The sequence below is a fragment of the Eschrichtius robustus genome, chromosome 15 (genome assembly GCF_028021215.1).
Source record: "Eschrichtius robustus isolate mEscRob2 chromosome 15, mEscRob2.pri, whole genome shotgun sequence".
Taxonomy (NCBI): domain Eukaryota; kingdom Metazoa; phylum Chordata; class Mammalia; order Artiodactyla; family Eschrichtiidae; genus Eschrichtius; species Eschrichtius robustus.
In genome coordinates, this window is record NC_090838.1 from 85,162,597 (window position 1) to 85,182,221 (window position 19,625).

At 38.3% G+C, this 19,625-nt stretch overlaps 1 protein-coding gene across 1 annotated transcript in view; it reads right to left on the reverse strand.

Annotated features, from left to right (window-relative positions):
* Window positions 1-19,625, reverse strand: part of ACOXL (acyl-CoA oxidase like) — a 369,695-nt gene that overhangs the window by 97,343 nt on the left and 252,727 nt on the right. The window contains 1 exon segment of the mRNA XM_068564616.1: window positions 13,451-13,562. Within this exon segment, the coding sequence (XP_068420717.1) occupies window positions 13,451-13,562 (112 nt within the window).

Sequence of the window (19,625 nt, forward strand, 5' to 3'; positions counted from 1 at the left end):
CTTGTCCACCTATGCATATTTCAGATATCAGTTAAAGATTTGAGTAGTGTTAATACACATATTTTGAAGTTTCCCTCTCTATGGCTCCCTTTTTTTAAATTTTCCCCTTCAATTTTCAGTCTTTCTGACAGTCCCAAACTCTATCTGCTGACTCCTCAGGACATTAAGATTGAGGTTCCCATGTGGTAACTTCTTCTTTAACCTAAATGTAGGGAAAGGCTTTCTCTCTGTTAAATTCCATTTGACTACACAGAAGTTAAACAACTTTTTGCATGGCAAAAATTACCATGAACAATGTCAAAAGACAAGTGACAAACTGGAAGAAATTTTTGCAATACGACAAAGGTATAAGATCCTTAATATAGAAAATTATTGTACAAAAATACCGAAATCCCTATGGATAACTGGGAAGCTAATATGAACAAATAATACCTGAAAAATATGTTAAAATAGCTCTCACATAGATGAAAAACTATTCAAACTCACTCATAATTAGAGAAATGGAACTTAGACCAATATAGACATATAATTTCTCACCTATCAAATTGGCAAAAATAAAAAAGTATGAGAACACATTCTGTTGATGAGGCTGTGAAGAAATAAACGTTGCTGGGGAGAATGCAAACTGGTACAACCTTCTGAGGGATAATTTGACAATACTTAACCAAACTACATATGCACTTACCTTTGGACCCAGCAATCACACTTCCAGAAATCCACCCTAAAGGTACACCTTAAGCAATACTAAATTTCATATGCATACAATAAAGAGGGGTGGAATAAGCTACGATACATCCATACAGTGTATTATTCTGCTGTTTTTCTGTTTGTTTGTTTGTTTGTTTGTTTGTTTAAGAATAAGGTAGATCTCTATGAACTGATATAGAATGCTTTCCAGGACATACTGTTAAGAGGGAAAAAAATACAGAAGAGTATCTATAGTATGTGATCCTTCATGAAAGAGAGAAAACAATATAAGAAAATACAATTGTATCTGATTATTTGTGTGAAAGAAGTAAAGGAAGGATAAGCCAAAAACTAAATAGTCTGTTCACCTATTGGAGGTATGTGGGGAAAAAAGAGAAGAATGGAAGTGGGGATGTAGGGGTGAGGAAGGAGTGACAGTTCTGAGTATACTTTCTGTACAGCTTTGGTTCTTAGAAACTTAGTAATGTTTCATGTAGCCAAAACATGAATGGATTCAAATCAACCAGGATGTTGGGAGATCCCAGAGTAAAATACAAATAGCCACAAATGAACCTAACTGTGTTGCAAATGAATAACACAATCTCACTGAAGGAGAAGGAAAGAACAAGTCAAAGTAATTTTGGAAATACTATTTTGATTAGATACCGTAAGCTAATAAGTTCACAAAGACAAATACTGTATCCTAGTTGTAAATGTGTTTCTCACAGAGAGATGGGTTAGCAATTCTGAAACTACTTAATGTGTATACTAGGGAAGATCAAATAAGTAAACATAGTAGACAATGAAAGCCAGATTTCTCACTTTCTCAGAGAAAGAAGTTACAAATAGGAAAGAGGGAATGCTTGTGGTTTGGGATTGGAATCAGAACTACCAGTATAAACTCATGGTTTCTAATATACATGCATACAAATCTGTGTGAGTGAGTAAACCTATATCTATTTTCTAGCTTAGAACAAGCCTAGAAGTAGTGACACTCCAGTAGCAATTAGCATACTCAGCAACCAGATATTGATTTTTAAATACTATTCTCCAATAAAAGGAACCAGGGACTCTTGGAGAAATGGTTGATTACAGGTTGGGCAGGGAAAATGAGATGAGCCTGGGACATTTTATGGTACCAAAAAATAAGGAAGCGTTTCAAAAAAAAAAAAAAAAAAAGATGGGGACATAGCAAAGAGAGATACAGGGGCTAGTTAAACTGAGGGAGACCTCAATGGCCAAAGCTGGAACAATTTGAGCAAGAAAATAAAATATGGTAGAATTGGACGTAGCCCAAATATACAATATATATCCATTAATCCACACTGATATAAATAATAATTAATTGAATAGATAAATCATTAAATCATTGGAGGAGAAGGGACAGCTCTTGCTTCTAATAAAGGAATGTAGCAGGAATGAGAGAAATAGAATCCCCACTAGTAAACACCACAGTATTGATTATTTCCAGAAAGATCCATAGATGATTACTAAAATAGTGGGTGAAAGTTTAAGGAAAAAAATAGTATATTTGCATAACCAAATGTGAGTCTCCTTTTTGCTCTTGGTGACTGCATTCCCTTGAAGAAACCACTAACCTTTTTGGTCCTCAGGTTGCCTCCTGAGGGACCCTTCTAGCTCTCACACAAAAAGGAAATGACTGCACCGTCCATGCAGTTATTAGAAATATAACTCCCTCTTCCTTTTCCTTCTCATCACTTCCCCTTTTTTCTTTCCTTTCCATTCCCTACCCATAATAGGCTTCCCTAGGAAGAGAATTTAGGTGATGTCTTTGAGAGAAAGATGGAGAAAGTTAGAAGTGAGGGGAAAAGAGAAAATGCAACTCCTAGTATTGACTGGGTTTAACGTAACTAGAGTAAGAGAGAGGAAAGCATCACAGAACAGCAACATTTCCTATGACCAGAAACAACAAAGGAGCACGGCACACAGGAGGCAGGCACAGGCAGCCTCGGATCTTCCTGCCTGTCCACTCTGGGGTCTCTCAGACCACCACCTCCCCCTTCCTCACACCATGTACAGCTACTGGGATGTGGAAGTCAGTCACTCTTTCCCCCTCGCTGAGTTGCAGGAGTTTAAGCCTTAGCTCTCACTGAGAAATGGGTATACGTTCCCCATTAAAGGAATTTCAAGCCCCAGTTAGCAGCAGAGCCTTACTTTTGCATAAGGTGGCCATTGCATAGGCAGCACCCAGTGCTCTGAAGACAAAAAGGCCCCTCCGCCAGGTTGCCCTGGTCTGCTGGTCATCTTCCCAGCCCAACCTGACCACAGGAGTTAGAAGATGCAAGATCAATGGAAACCAGGAACTCAGGAAATTTGGTTTCTAATCCTGTTTCCTGTCTTTGATGATCTGTCTCTGGAATAAAGCTCTTGGCATTTCTGTACCATGAGATTTTTAGTAAAACATCTGCTCTTCAGGTTGCTGTATTGGCTTTTAAAAATGTAACAAACACAACCCAGCTGCTGTTACTCTCTGATTCCTGTCTCCACTCTGAAACTCTCAGAGAAGTACAAGCAAAGCAGACCAGATATTCTCTTTGGGTTCATCGACAATGGCATTTTCCAGCTCCTCTCTGGATCTACCAGACATCACTGGACCAAAGCTCTTGAGGACCTATGACCGATGAGATTCTGGCAGCCTGACCTCCAGCACGTGCCATGTGTGTGCCATCCAATCACTGATACAGACAGCTCACATTTTCTACAGACAAGAACTCACGTGAGATTCCAAATGCCAACCAGGTGACCTGGGCAAAGAAACTGTTAGTCTAAAATTCTAACAAAATAACTGGCATCATATGTTAGAAAGATAGCCTTCAGAAGTAATATGATTTCATTATATTCTAAAGATCTAAAGAGCTTTAGAGTCTCTCTCTCTCTCTCACACGTGTGCATACACACACACACACACACACACACACACACACACAGCAGTCAGGCTGCACTGACCACAACAATAAAAACTGTAGGTGACTGTTACTTTTCTAAACAGAAAGCTCTATAAAGTTACACCTCCAAAAACTTTATTTCCAGCCTCCACCAATTCTTCTCCAACCAGATCTCAAATTCTGAATAAGAAAAAAATAACTTTGGGTAGTTGTTTCCAAGTCAGTTGACTGCCCCTGAATTTTGAGGATGATTCATGATATTCATTTACAAACCACTTCTCTTTCCCTTTTGACTCAGCCTTGCAGCTTGGAGGAAGGCAACATGAATCAGATTTTTAAAATCATTCTTTTCCAGGTGATTCCTACACACCCTGAAATGGGGGAACCACCAGTGCAGTAGAAGAATATTACAGGTGACGAGAGACAGACATGAATAAACTGGTTAACCAGAACAGTTTTCATCCCACCTGAATTATCATCCCTCTATCTGCCCAATTTTTGTTACCCACATTTGAAAATAAACAGTCATCTGTTAAACATATTGATTACTCAGGGGATACATTTTTCTCCCCTAGATTTTTCTCTATAAAACGAAGTCCTTAATAAAATATTCTCAAAGTGACAAGTCATTGTTTATTGTCTCCCCCCCGCTCCCCACTAATGGGGAAGTGATGTAGTGACCTTGATGAACAACGTTTGCAGCATGATTTTAGAAAGCTGGAGAAGTGGAGCTTCCAAGACAAGCCATGGGGCTGGGCTCCCTCCATGGCCACCACCACACAGAAGGACATTTCCTGGCTCCATTTTAAGTTAAATTCTGGCTGCACCAAGGAGGGAAAGGCAGTATCAGATGATAGGTCTTTCGTGAGGACCTAGGGGTCTTGACTCTCTAACTCTGTGAACTTCTAGCCCTTAGAGCTCCCTCCAGGGTAAGAGGGAGATGGGCTATCTAACACGTGTGAGCTAAGTGTCTCCAAAGTAAAATGTGCATTTGAGGAAAATTAAAGAGTATTACTCAAAAACAAAAGAAAAGCAGACTTCTGGAGCCCACTCATATTTTTGCCTCTTGAAAAGATCCTGAACCAAATCACATGGTTATTTTTACAAGATCTTGGCATTCTAGATGAAATCACCCACCTTTGGACACTGTTCGAAGACTATTCTCCAGACTCCATTTGGGTCAGATGTTCAAATTGCTGACCAGGTCATTTTATTTCCAGATACACCAAATTAATGTAGGTAGACGTAAGCCAACATATAGCTAGCTGAACAAAAAGTTGAGCCAAAAATACAAACTTAAATGTAGAAGTCAAAATTCTTTTCTCTAAGCTTGTAGGTTCTGTCATAATTTAGTACTTATTTCATTATGCCTTGGGCTATAACTAGTGGACTTATCCCAAGGTAGGAGCACATCTTAATAATCTTTGTGGTCTTCCCATGCTTAGCCCTAGAAAACTGTATTGTTTAATGAATATTTAATTGAATTGACTATTAAAATGGTTACACTAATGGTAGTAACTCAGATAATTAACATGAGTGCAAGGTTTATCGTTTCTTAAATGTTTTTTAAGAAACATATTCTATCTTATTTCATCCTTGTAACAAATTTGTATTGTACCTACTCTTATTATCCCAAATTTATGGATATAGAATTGGGATAATAAGGCTCAGAAGCGGTAAGACATAACTGTCTGATTCTAAAACTCTTGTATTTCTTTGCCACGCCACACACCTAATGTTTGTTTTTTTTTTCTGACCAGAAAACACACTTGTATGTGTGTAAAGTTTTTCTTTTCTCAAAATAAGAAAACAGTTCACACTTGTGAACTATTTGTTCTCTGGAAGAGAACAATTTTAAGCAGAAAATAGTTCTGAATATTTAATAAGTACCAGAGAGCATCTAATATGATATGACATACTCCCAGATAAAAGGTGAGAAAGCTGGAGAAACAAAGTGTTAAAAAAAATGAGTGTGGACAAATGTGGACCTTGGGGAAGTACAATTTGGTTCAATATTTGTAGAGAACACTTTGGACGTAAAGTCGAAAAACTGCATTATTAAGAATGTTCATTATGGCACTGTGCATAATCACCAAAAAACTAGGAGCATAGAATATTGGGGGATCATATTCTTATTGACATAGAAAGAATGTCTATGTCATTCCTTATATTATTAGACAGAAATAGTGATTTTAAAAGACTATAATCTCCTTCTGTAATTTTGTTTCAACAAATGTATCAATGCCAAAGCTATTACATGATTTTTGCTTCCTGATGCTATATTAGTTACCCATTGCAGTGCAACAAATTGTCTCCAAATTTAGCATCTTAAAACAAAAAAACTGTTATTATCTGACATGGTTTCTGAGGGTTTTTTGATCTGGGCATGTCTTGATTGGTGCTTCTGGCTCAGGCTCTGCCATGAGGTTGAAGTCAAGTTGTTGACTGCTCCAGGCCTTGCCATCTCTGGAGATGTGAGTAGGGCTAGAGGAAACACTTCAGTGTTCATTCATGTAGATTTGGAAGAAGTTTTGGTTCTTTGCCACATGGGCTGCTCATGACATGACTTCCCCCAGAGTCAGGGATCCAAGAAAGGGAGGGAAAAACTAAGGTAGAATCCACAGTAACTTTTATAATGCAATCTTAGAAGAGACATACCATCACTTATGCTGTATTCCACTGGTTCTACAGACGAACCCTAGTACAATGTAGAGGGGGCTGTATAAAGATGTGACTGCCAGGAGGCTGGGATTATTGAAGGCCACCTTGGACCCTATCTATCACAGCCCATCCTCACCCTTCCCCAAGGCCCAAAAAACTCTCTCCCATCCCATTACCAGCATTGGTCCAAATTCCAGAAGCTCATCATCTGCATCCAGTTTAGATGCAGATAAGTTTCCTCAGATGTCATTCCTCCAGAACAGTTCCTCTTAATTTGAAGGTTTTTAACTAAAGAAACAAGTTATTTGTCCCCTACATGGCCAACATACACTAGTGGGATAGGAATGGATTATACTCTTGCTCAGGAAAGAAGAAAATGGGAGGAATACAGGGGTCAGAAATCCCCAGAAATTCTGAAATCCGGCTGAGCCACTGTCAGAAGTTCCTTGATTAGGATTCAGTCCTACCCATGCCCAAGAGTTTTTTTTTCTCCATGGCTCTTGGTCCACCTCTGGGCTCTTGGTTCTTCCCTCTGAGGCATCCTGCTATCATGAAAGGTACACATGTTTGTGATTGGGTCATTTCCTCAACCGGCTTCTGGCTTGAGGAATTTTGGTGGTTCAAAGCCACATTTTAGGGTTTTGTTAGATCAGAACCCAACTTTGAGGTGCCCAAATCTGTATTCGGTATCTATTGCTGTGTAACAAATACCCCCCCCCGCCACGTTTAGCAGATTAAAGCAAACACTCATTATTCAGACAGTTCCAGAAAGTCGGGAATCCAGAAGCAGGATGGTTCGGGTCTAGGGTCTGTCAAGGTTGCAGCAAGCTGTCTATGGCCCCAGTCCTTGCAGGGTCTGAAGGTCTGACGGGGGCTGAAGGATACACTACCAAGATCACTCATGTGGGTGCTGCCAGGAGGCTTCAGTCTTTGCAGACTAATACCCCAATCTTCTGAAAGGTATCTGAAAATAACTTGCTGTTGCCCAATCTATACTTATTCTTCTTTTTAAAAATCATTTTTGTTTTTGATGTACATAACTATACATCACTGCATATAATTAGATTTGTTTCTGTACAAAATGTTCATGATTAGATTTATTTGTAATCTGAGAGTCTATGCTTTTATTAGGAGAATGGAAAACTCTTTCATTTCATATTATAGCCCAGTTTAAATCTAATCCTCTACCTTCTAGATGTGGAAGCTGGAGGGAGTTATGGTCACCAAGGATGGAAATGTAACAGAAGATGCCCCTCCATGGCTTACTGTGGATTGAATTTAGGGATCATAATGGAAAAGTTGATTTCAAGGGATTACTAGACCAGTGCACTTCAAGTCAAATCATCAATCTTTGGGGTCCAGGGAACCAGGGAGAGGGGATTTGTACTTACACAAATTAGACAAGGGACAAAGGGGAAGTCACAATGAACAGGAAGAGATTTGGAGAAGCAATCCCTGGAGAAAGTCTCAAACCAGGGAGCAATTGGCAGTGGGAACTCTCTAAACAGCCCTTCAGCCTCGGTGTAGGAACATCTAAAGGAAAAGCACCAGAGGGTCTTAGAAGCCTCCAAGAACTTGCTTTCTGATGTGTCTTCTTTACTCTGTCTCTGAGTGCACAAACTTTTGGTCATGTATTTACCTTTGCTGCATCTTCTGTATTGATTTGCATAACAAGCATCCTGTGTTTTGTGCTCATGTTGACTTTTTTTTTTTGGAATACTCATAGCAGCTTTATTTTTAATAGCCCAAAACTGGAAATAACAAAAATGCCCATCAACGAATAAATGGATAAACAGATTCCAATATATCCATGTAATGGAATACTACTTGAAAGTGAAAAGAATGAACCACTGCTACATAAAGCAACAAGGATCAATTGCAAAAACATTAATCTGAGAAAAAGATGCCAGACACGGAAGAGTACACTCTATATGATTTCATTCTGATGATATTCAGTAATAGGCAAGATTAAAATCCAATCTATAGTGACAAAAAGCAGAACCACTGATACCTGGGGCTGGGAGTACTGGTGGGCATTGATTGGAAAGAGGGAACGTTTTTGGGTGATAGAAATGTTTTTTATCTAGATTGTAGTGGTCATTCCATGGTTAAATACATTTGTCAAAACTCATTTAAGTGGATGCATTTTAATTATGTAAATTTTAATTTTTAATCTTTTTTCAGCTTTATTAAGGTATAATTGACAAAACTGTATACATTTAAGGTATACAACATGATGATTTCATATAAATATACATGGTGAAGTGATCACCACCATCAAGCTAATTACCTCACATAGTTGATTTTCTTTTTCTTTTCATCCCCTTAGCACTCTCCCTCGTGGTAGGCACCTGTTTGTTCTCTGTATCTATGGGTCTGTTTCTATTTTGTTATGTTTATTTATTTGTTTTGTTTTCTAGACTCCACACATAAGTGAAGTCATATAGTACCTGTCTTTCTCTATCTGACTTATTTTATTTAGCATAATACCCTCTAGGTCCATCCATGCTGTTGCAAATAGAAGGATTTCCGTCTTTTTATGAATGAATAATATTCCATTGTGTGTGTATATACATCACATCTTTTTTATCCTCTCATCTATTGATGGACACTTCGATTGTTTCCATATCTTGCCTATTATAAGTAATGCTACAGTGAACATAGGGGAGCATATATCTTCTCAAATTAGTGGAAGTGGAATTGATGGATTGTATGGTAATTCTCTTTTTAATTTTTTGAGGAACCGCCATACTGTTTTCCATAGTGGTTTTACCAGTTTACACTCCCACCAACAGTGCTCAAGGGTTCCCTTTTCTCCACATCCTCTCCAACACTTGTTATTTGTGGTCTTTGATAATAGCCATTCTGACAGGTGTGAGGTATATCTCCTTGTGGTCTTGATTTGCATATCCCTGATGATTAGTGATGTTGAGCACCTTTTCATGTGTCTGTTGGCCATCTGTATGTCTTCTTTGGAAAATGTCTATTCAGGTCCTCTGCCCATTTTTTAATTGGGTTGTTTGTATGTTTGTTTGTTTGCCTTTGTTGTTGGGTTGTATGCATTCTTTGTATATTTTGGATATTAACCCCTTATCAGATAAATCATCTGCAAATATCTTCTCTCAGTAGACTGCCTTTTCATTTTTTCAAAATTTTTATTGGAGTATAGTTGCTTTACAATGTTGTGTTAGTTTCTACGGTACAGCAAGCCCAGAGATAAACCCACACACCTATGGTCACCAAATCTATGACAAAGGAGGCCAGAATACACAATGGAGCAAAGACAGTCTCTTCAATAAGTGCTGCTGGGAAAACTGGAGAGTTACATGTAAAAGAATGAAATTAGAACACTCCCTAATACCATACACAAAAATAAACTCAAAATGGATTAAAGACCTAAATGTAAGGCCAGACACTAAAACTCTTAGAGGAAAACATAGGCAGAACACTCTTTGACATAAATTGCAGCAAGATCTTTATTGACCCACCTCCCAGAGTAGTGAGAATAAAAACAAAAATAAACAAATGGGACCTAATGAAACTTAAAAGCTTTTGCACAGCAAAGGAAACCATAAACAAGACAAAAAGACAACCCTCAGAACGGGAGAAAATATTTGCAAATGAAGCAACGGAAAAAGGCTTAATCTCCAAAATATACAAACAGCTCATGCAGCTCAATATGAAAGAAACAAACAACCCCAACAAAAAATGGGCGGAAGACCTAAATAGATGTTTCTCCAGAGAAGACATACAGATGGCCAACAAACACATGAAAAAATGTTCAACATCACTAATTATCAGAGAAATGCAAATCAAAACTACAATGAGGTATCACTTCACACCGGTCAGAATGGCCATCATCACAAAATCTACAAATATTAAATGCTGGAAAGGGTGTGGAGAAAAGGGAATCCTCCTACACTGTTGGTGGGAATGTAAATTGGTACAGCCACTATGGAGAACAGTATGGACATTCCTTAAAAAACTAAAAATAGAACTACCATGTGACTCAGCAATCCCACTACTGGGCATATACCCTGAGAAAACCTCCCCTGGTGGTACAGTGGTTAAGAATCCACCTGCCAATACAAGGGACACGGGTTCGAGCCCTGGTCCGGGAAGATCCCACATGCTGCAGAGCAACTAAGTCCATGTACCACAACTACTGAGCCTGCACTCCACAACTACTGAAGCCCGTGCGCCTAGAGCCTGTGCTCCGCAACAAGAGAAGCCACCATAATGAGAAGCCCGTGCTCCGCAGAAAAGAATAGCCCCTGCTCGCCACAACTAGAGAAAGCCTGTGCGCAGCAACAAAGACCCAATGCAGCCAAAAATAAATAAATAAGATAAATAAATTTTCAAAAAAGACACATGCACCCCAATATTCATTGCAGCACTATTTACAATAGCCAGGACATGGAAACAACATAAATGTCTATCAAGAGAGGAATGGATAAAGAAGATGTGGTGTATATATACAATGGAATATTACTCAGCCATAAAAAGGAACGAAATTGGGTCATTTGTAGAGACGTGGATGGACTTAGACACTGTCATACAGAGTGAAGTAAGTCAGAAAGAGAAAAACAAATATCGTATATTAACATATATGTGGAACCTGAAAAAGTTCATGTAGATGATCTTATTTACAAAGCAGAAATAGAGACACAGACGTAGAGAACAAACATATGGATACCACGGGGGAAGTGGGGGTGGGATGAATTGGGAGATTGGGATTGTCATATATACACTATTGATACTATGTATAAAATAGATAACTATTGAGAACATACTGTATAGCACAGGGAACTCTACTCAGTGCTCTGTGGTAACCTAAATGGGAAGGAAATCATGTTGACTTTTAATGTAATGAAACATATATTTTAACCTATGTTTTTCTCTAATGATCAAACAAAACAATGCCTTTTGCCTACCCTCCAATTAAAGTAAGAAATTGAGCATGTTTTTACTTTACTTTAGTTTTTTTTATCTTACCTTAAAATATCTTAGGAACCAATCTATTATAGACCCAATGACACAAAGGTTTTTTGTTTAATTCATGTTTTTTTTCCAAAAACATTTTTTAGCTTATGTATTTAACTCTGGAACTAATTTTTTAAAACACAGAATTATTGGTAGGCTGATTCACATGGACCACCAATCCTTTTATATCTTGACTTCCTTATTTTCAAGTTATTACTTTTGATTCTTTTTCATGTCCTATTGAGTAGGTCTTTGAATAATTTTTAAGGAAGGCCATGGGAGTGAAATTGCTTCTGATTCTTAGATTTCTGAAGATATCTTTCCACTGCTTGTACTCATGAATTAAATTTGGTTTGGAATGGTATGCTTAGATCATGAGTTTCCTCTTTAGAGGAGCAGGTCTTACTCCATTTGGAGCTGGTGAATAAAGATTTAAGTTAAGCTTTTTTTTTTTCCATTTGTTGGTAAACTATTATTTTCTGTCTGGTTGCTTTAATGAAATTCTCTTTACTCTGGATTTGCAAGCTATACCCAGGTATGGTTTTTTTCCTATTAAAATCTTGATCTTTTTACACTAAGAAAAATATACTTCTTTTGTGTTGGTTATTATATTTCTGCTCCTTTTGTTCCAGCATTTTCAGGAATATTTCTTATCCATGGGTTGTATTTCTACCATTTTCACTCTGTGTTGATTATCATCTCATGCCATTTCATCATTTTTTAAAAATTAATTTATTTTTAGCTGCGTTGGGTCTTCATTGCTGCGTGCAGGCTTTCCCTAGTTGCAGCAGGCGGGGGCTAATCTTCACTGTGGTACACAGGCTTCTCATTATGGTGGCTTCTCCTGGTGCAGAGCACGGGCTCTAGGCGCGCAGGCTCAGTAGTTGTGGCTCACAGTCTCTAGAGCGCAGGCTCAGCAGATGTGCACACAGGCTTAGTTGCTCCACGGCATGTGGGGTCTTCCCAGACCAGGACTCAAACCCGTGCCCCCTGCACTGGCAGGCGGATTCTTAACCACTACGTCACCAGGGAAGTCCCCATGCCATTTCATCTTTATCCTTTACTTCTACAGTCTTGGAAAGCTAGTTCATAGATTACATTTTCTCCATTGTTAGTTCTGCTTACAAGTGCATCTTTGCTTTTGATCACATCCTTCTCTTACTTTGGCTGGCTCCATGTTTGATAAGGGCAGGGAATGTGGAGAGACTTAAACCCACCTGGATGTGTCCTTGGCATCTGGCAGGGCCTCTCCTCAGACCTACAACTAGAGGATGGAGTGGTTTGCACAAACCTGGCCCAACTTCCAGCAGGTACTCATCAGTCTCTCTGTTTCACAAGGTGGATCTTGACCATTTCTGCTCCCAAGGCTCTTCTGCCTCAGAGCATTTCCGAAGAGAATACCCATCCCCATGTGCCATTCATCCTCCTCCCGCTCTGTGTTGTACTGGGAGATGTGATCTTGGAATCAATATAAAAAGAGATGAACTGAAGGGGGAGAGTTTCATGGGACCCAATTTTGGTCCTCTTGGAACATAATTCCTTTGCAGAGGGGGAGCCGTGGTCTGATTTCAGGTTATGGTAGCCCTGAGCTCCTGAGCCTGGGTAGAAAGTGGGATAAGTAAAGCCTTCTCTTGGGGTCTTGTTGTCTATTCCATGTTGGGATTAGGAGATGAAACAGATATTGCTGGGGTGGGGGTGTTTCCTCAAACCAACCCCATTGGTATAGTACTTGGTGCAAATTCCCTCTAGATTTCTTATCAATGCTGATAGGAGGTTTTATGTTTTTGCAGAACGTCATGGGCATTTTAATAGGAAATAAAGTGCATCTCAGGCTAATTCAATGGCTAATTTTCACATGTGCCTGATGCACTTCCCCCCCACCCCCCCAAGAAAACAATGTATTCGTTATTACATACAGACAATGACTCTTCAATTCCAATAACGGTTAAAAATTACCCCACTCATCAACTCCCACGGCAGCCAAACGACACTTGCAGGTAAAACTCTAAAAGATATCGCACAAGAGATAATCACTAGCATCAGGGCCTCCAAAGCGAGCAAGGCTGTCATGCAAAATGGCTTGTAGGAATTCTAGCCATTTCCAGAAGCTTGTAATTACGCTGACTAATCCTGTATTACATTTAGCAGATAGGTTACCAGCAAGAATATGCCTTAAACACCAAAAGGAAAAATATAACACAATGTATCTTTACCTTATAATGAATCCGGGCCACCAAACCCCGCTGAAGAACTCTTTCACGAAAATTGACTGCTTTCAACAGAAATGCGAGATTACCGACTGTGTCCATGTTAAACGCCAGGAAACTGAAGGAAAAACACAGTGACCATCATTATTATTTTGTCCTCACCAAAGAATTTCAATTTGAAAGAAATAGACAGGGTTTGTTTTTTCAATAAGAATTTCCTCCCAATAGATAAGTAGTGTAAGTACACGTAATCATCCCCTTGCATCTCTCACTTGCCGTATTTTGTGCCTCTTCTCACTATTTTTCGGATGAATGCTTGGATCTAGTTATTCTATGTGGTCAGCCTTGTGATATAAGGATAATTTGGTTTACTGCTTTTTCCACTTACTATTTTTTTAATCTTTTAAAGAATATTTTATTTAGCTTTTTAAAAAAATTTTTATTGAAGTGTAGTTCATGTACAATATTATACGTTACAGGTGTACAATATAACGATTCACAATTTTTAAAGGTTATACTCCATTTAGTTATTATAAAATATTGGCTATATTCCCTGTGTTGTACAATATATCCTTGTAGCTTATTTTATACCTAATAATTTATACCACTTACTATTGTATTATAATAGTGTTTAATATTTTACATAGTCTTTCTTCATTAACAGCTATATAATTTTCATGAAGTAGGTTTATAATAATTTACTCAACATTGTTGGACATTTGTTATAATAGTGATTATAAATTAATAGTAGTAGGCAAATATATCTGTCACAAAGTACTTGGCAATGAATAATATTTCTCAAATACATTATGTATTTATTGCTAACTGTTGCTGTGAATTATTCAATAATCTCAATAATTCTGTGATGTGGATACTACAATTAACCAATGTACAGTTGGAGAATCTGAGGCTCAGCACGATTCAGTAACCTGCTCAAGGTCACAGAGGCAGAACACGTTCAAGCTCAGTGCTGTCTCAGGGGATGCTTGTATTGAAGGGAAGAGGAGCCCCAGAGGGCAGTGAGAGGGGTGTGGACAAGCGCAGGGTAGAGTGTGTCACAGAGATGGTGATTTTCTTCAGCAGGACGTAATTTCCATCTTCCCCATCTGGCAAATGAGGAAACTGAGGCACATGGGAGTTAAGAGATGTAGGCACAAACAGACTCAAAACACCCAAGTCTCCCTCAAAAACACTTGGGGTTTTTCATCATGCAACTCTGCCTTTTGGGGTGATTTTCTCCCCCCAGCCCTCCATGAAACTTCTGTCTTTAGAACTTAGAATTAACTAAGGAGTTAATTCACAATTAAGGTTTCCCATAGCTCAGCTACCCCTTTTCCCTCCCCTTCCCCCAGATCTTTGGGAAGTAAGTTATTATAAGACCCAAATAACTTAGATTCTCTTTAATTAAAACTTAAAACCTACAAGTAGCTTGTTGTTGCTTAATCAGAAGCCACAAGAGAAATATTAAGAAGCAACTGATACAGTGCTTTTGAGAACTGATATACCACTGAATTAATAAACATCCTCCATTTAGACAAGTAAGATGGGAGGTTATTTACACGCCAGTTACATGGAAATTTAAATTATATCAATACTTATTCTGAATCTAGTCTTTAGAAGATTGGGTTTCTGTTTCAATCTATTTCACAAAACCTGCAAAGAACTTTCATATTCTACTGAAAAGCATGTTTCAGTCATTCCAGGGACTGTTACTATGAAACATGGTGACTGTGAATGTTGTTATTAGAAACTACCTTTCCTGGGATATTTATTGTAGAATGCTGTCCACCTGAGGTTGTGAACAGCAAGCACCACAGGAAGTGGATCTCATCCACCCACCCTATCGTAGTCACCTACCAAGCATGACTGTGCCACATGGCTCTAGGAGCTCACCCAGCATAGAAGATTAGGCAGAGTATCTTAAAAATAGGAAAATCACTAAGGGCAACCTCCTTGTATTTCACAAGAAGGTCAAAATGACTCTAAATTTAAATAAAATTTAAATTAAATTCAAATGTGCATCATGAGTCATCAGGAAGATGCAAATGGAAACCACAGTGAGGTAGCATAATAAATCCACCAGAATGACTAAAACTAAATACACTGACAACTTCATATGTTGACAAGGATAAGGAGTAACCAGAACTCTCACACTTGTTGATGGACTGTAAAACTGTAAAACCACACTGGAAAAAGTTCTCAGTTTCTCATAAAACTAAATACACATAACCTACGACTCAGCAGTTCCATTCCTACTATTTGCCTTAGAGAAATAAAAACACATTCATGAAAACACTTGTATACAAATGTTCACAGAAGTTCTGCTCAGAGGAGTGAAAACCTGTTAATATCCGAAGTGTCTATCTGTCACGAGAACGGAAAACAATACAATTGTACGCCAATAAAATGGACAACCTAGAAGAAATGGAAAAAGTCCTAGAAACGTATACTCTTTCAAGACCGAATGAAGAAGAAATAGAAAATATGAACAGACTAATTACCAGTAATAAAACTGAATCAGTAAAAAAACCAAACTAAAAAAACTCCCAACAAACAAAAGTCCAGGACCAGATGGCTTCACAGGTGAATTCTACCAAAAATTTAAAGAACAAGTAACACCTATCTTTCTCAAACTACCCCAAAATATCGAAGAGAAAGGAACACTTCTGAACTCATTATATGAGGCCAGCATCACCCTGATACAAAAACCAGTAAAGATAGTAGACAAGGGGAGACCTTCAAGGTGGCGGAGGAGGAAGATGTGGAGATCACCTTCCCCCAAAAAACATCAGAAATACATCTATATGTGGAACAACTCCTACAGAACACCTACTGAATGCTGGCAGAAGACCTCAGACTTCCCAAAAAAAAAAAAAAAAAAAATATATATATATATATATATATATATATATATATATATTTCCTTTTTTTCTTTTTGTGAGTGTGTATGTGTATGCTTCTTTTGTCTGTATAGCTTTGCTTTTACCATTTGTCCTAGGGATCTGTCTGTCAGGGGTTTTTTTTGGTTTTTTTTTTTAGTATACTTTTTAGCACTTGTTATCACTGGTGGATTTGTTTTTTGGTTTGGGTGCTCTCTTTCTTTCTTTCTTTTCCTCCCTCCCTCCCTCCCTCCCTTCCTTCCTTCCTTCCTTTCTTTTTTTTCCCTTTTCTTCTGAGCCGTGTGGCTAACAGGGTCTTGGTGCCCTGGCCGGGTGTCAGGCCTGTGCCTCAGAAGTGGGACAGCCAACTTCAGGACACTGGTCCACAAGAGACCTCTTGGCTCCACATAATATCAAAAGGCGAAAGCTCTCCCAGATATCTCCATCTCAATGCTGAGACCCAGCTGCACTCAAAGAGCAGCTAGCTACAGTGCAGGACACCCTATGCCAAACAACTAGCAAGACAGGGACACAACCCCACCCATTAGCAGAGAGGCTGCCTAAAATCATAATCAGGTCACAGGCACCCCAAAACACACCATCAGACGCAGTCCTGCCCACCAGAAAGACAAGATCCAGCCTCATCCACCAGAACACAGGAAAAAATCCCCTCCACCAGGAAGCCTATAAAACCCACTGAACCAACCTTAGCCACTGGGGGCAGACAGCAAAAACGACGGGAACTACGAACCTGCAGCCTGTGAAAAGGAGACCCCAAACACAGTAAGTTAAGCAAAATGAGAAGACAGAGAAACACACAGCAGATGAAGGAGCAAGGTAAAAACCCACAGACCAAACAAATGAAAAGGAAATAGGCAGTCTACCTGAAAAAGAATTCAGAGTAATGATAGTGAAGATGATCCAAAATCTTGTAAATAGAATGGAGAAAATACAAGAAACGTTTAACCAGGACCTAGAAGAACTAAAGAGCAAACAAACAATGATGAACAACACAATACACGTAATTAAAAATTCTCTAGAAGGAATTAATAGCAGAGTAACTGAGGCAGAAGAACAGATAAGTGACCTGGAAGATAAAATAGTGGAAATAACTACCACAGAGCAGAATAAAGAAAAAAGAAAGAAAATAATTCAGGACAGTCTCAGAGACCTCTGGGACAACATTAAACGCACCAACATTCGAATTATAGGGGTCCCAGAAGGAGAAGAGTAAAATAAAGGGTCTGAGAAAATATTTGAAGAGATTATTGTTGAAAACTTCCCTAACATGGGAAAAGAAATACTCAATCAAGTCCAGGAAGTGCAGAGAGTCCCCTACAGGATAAATCCAAGGAGAAACACGCCAAGACACATATTAATCAAACTATTAAAAATTAAATACAAAGAAAAAATATTAACAGCAGCAAGGGAAAAACAACAAATAACATACAACGGAATCCCCATAAGGTTAACAGCTGATCTTTCAGCAGAAACTCTGCAAGCCAGAAGGGAGTGGCAGGACATATTTAAAGTGATGAAAGGGAAAAACCTACAACCAAGATTACTCTACCCAGCAAGGATCTAATTCAGAGTCAACGGAGAAATTAAAACCTTTACAGACAAGCAAAAGCCAAGAGAATTCAGCACCACCAAACCAGCATTACAACAAATGATAAAGGAACTTCTCTAGGCAGGAAACATAAGAGAAGGAAAAGACCTACAATAACAAACCCAAAACAATTAAGAAAATGGTAATAGGAACATACATATCGATTACTACCTTAAATGTAAATGGATTAAATGCTCCAACCAAAAGACATAGAATGGCTGAGTGGATAAAAAAAACAAGACCCGTATATATGCTGCCTACAAGAGACCCACTTCAGACCTAGGGACACATACAGACTGAAAGTGAGGGGATGGAAAAAGATATTCCAAGCAAATGGAAATCAAAAGAAAGCTAGAGTAGCAATTCTCATATCAGACAAAACGGACTTTAAAATAAAGACTATTACAAGAGACAAAGAAGGACACTACATAATGATCAAGGGATCAATCCAAGAAGATATAACAATTGTAAATATTTATGCACCCAACATAGGAGCACCTCAGTACATAAGGTAAATGCTAACAGCCCTAAAAGGGGAAATCAATAGTAACACAATAAGAGTAGGGGACTTTAACACCCCACTTTCACCAATGGACAGATCATCCAAAAGGAAAATAAATAAGGAAACACAAGCTTTAAATGATACATTAAACAAGATGGATTTAATTGACAGTTACAGGACATTCCATCCAAAAACAACAGAATACACTTTCTTCTCAACTGCTCATGGAACATTCTCCAGGATAGATCATATCTTGGGTCACAAATCAAACTTCAGTAAATTTAAGAAAACTGAATCATATCAAGTATCTTCTCCGACTACAATGCTATAAGACTAGATATCAATTACATGAAGAAATCTGTAAAAAATACAAACACCTGGAGCCTAATCAATGCACTACTAAATAACCAAGTGATCACTGAAGAAATCAGAGGAAATAAAAAAATACCTAGACACAAATGACAATGAAAACACGACAACCCAAAACCTATGGAATGCAGCAAAAGCAGTTCTAAGAGGGAAGTTTATAGCAATACAATCCTACCTTAAGAAACAAGAAACATCTCAAATAAACAACCTAACCTTACACCTAAAGCAGTTAGAGAAAGAAGAACAAAAATACCCCAAAGTTAGCAGAAGGAAAGAAATCATAAAGATCAGATCAGATATAAATGAAAAAGAAATGAAGGAAACGATAGCAAACATCAATTAAACTAAAAGCTGGTTCTTTGAGAAGATAAACAAAATTGATAAACCATTAGCCAGACTCATTAACAAAAAAAAGGGGGAAGACTCAAATCAATAGAATTAGAAATGACAAAGGAGAAGTAACAACTGACACTGCAGAAATACAAAGGATCATGAGAGATTACTACAAGTAACTATATGCCAATAAAATGGACAACCTGGAAGAAATGAACAAATTCTTAGAAAAGCACAACCTTCTGAAACTGAACCAGGAAAAAGAGAAAATATAAACAGACCAATCACAAGCACTGAAATTGAGACTGTGATTAAAAATCTTCCAACAAATAAAAGCACAGGACCAGATGGCTTTACAGGCGAATTCTATCAAACATTTAAAGAGGAGCTAACACCCATCCTTCTCAAACTCTTCCAAAATATAGCGAGGGAGAAGCATTCTCAAACTCATTCTGTGAGGCCACCATCACCCTGATACCAAAACCAGAC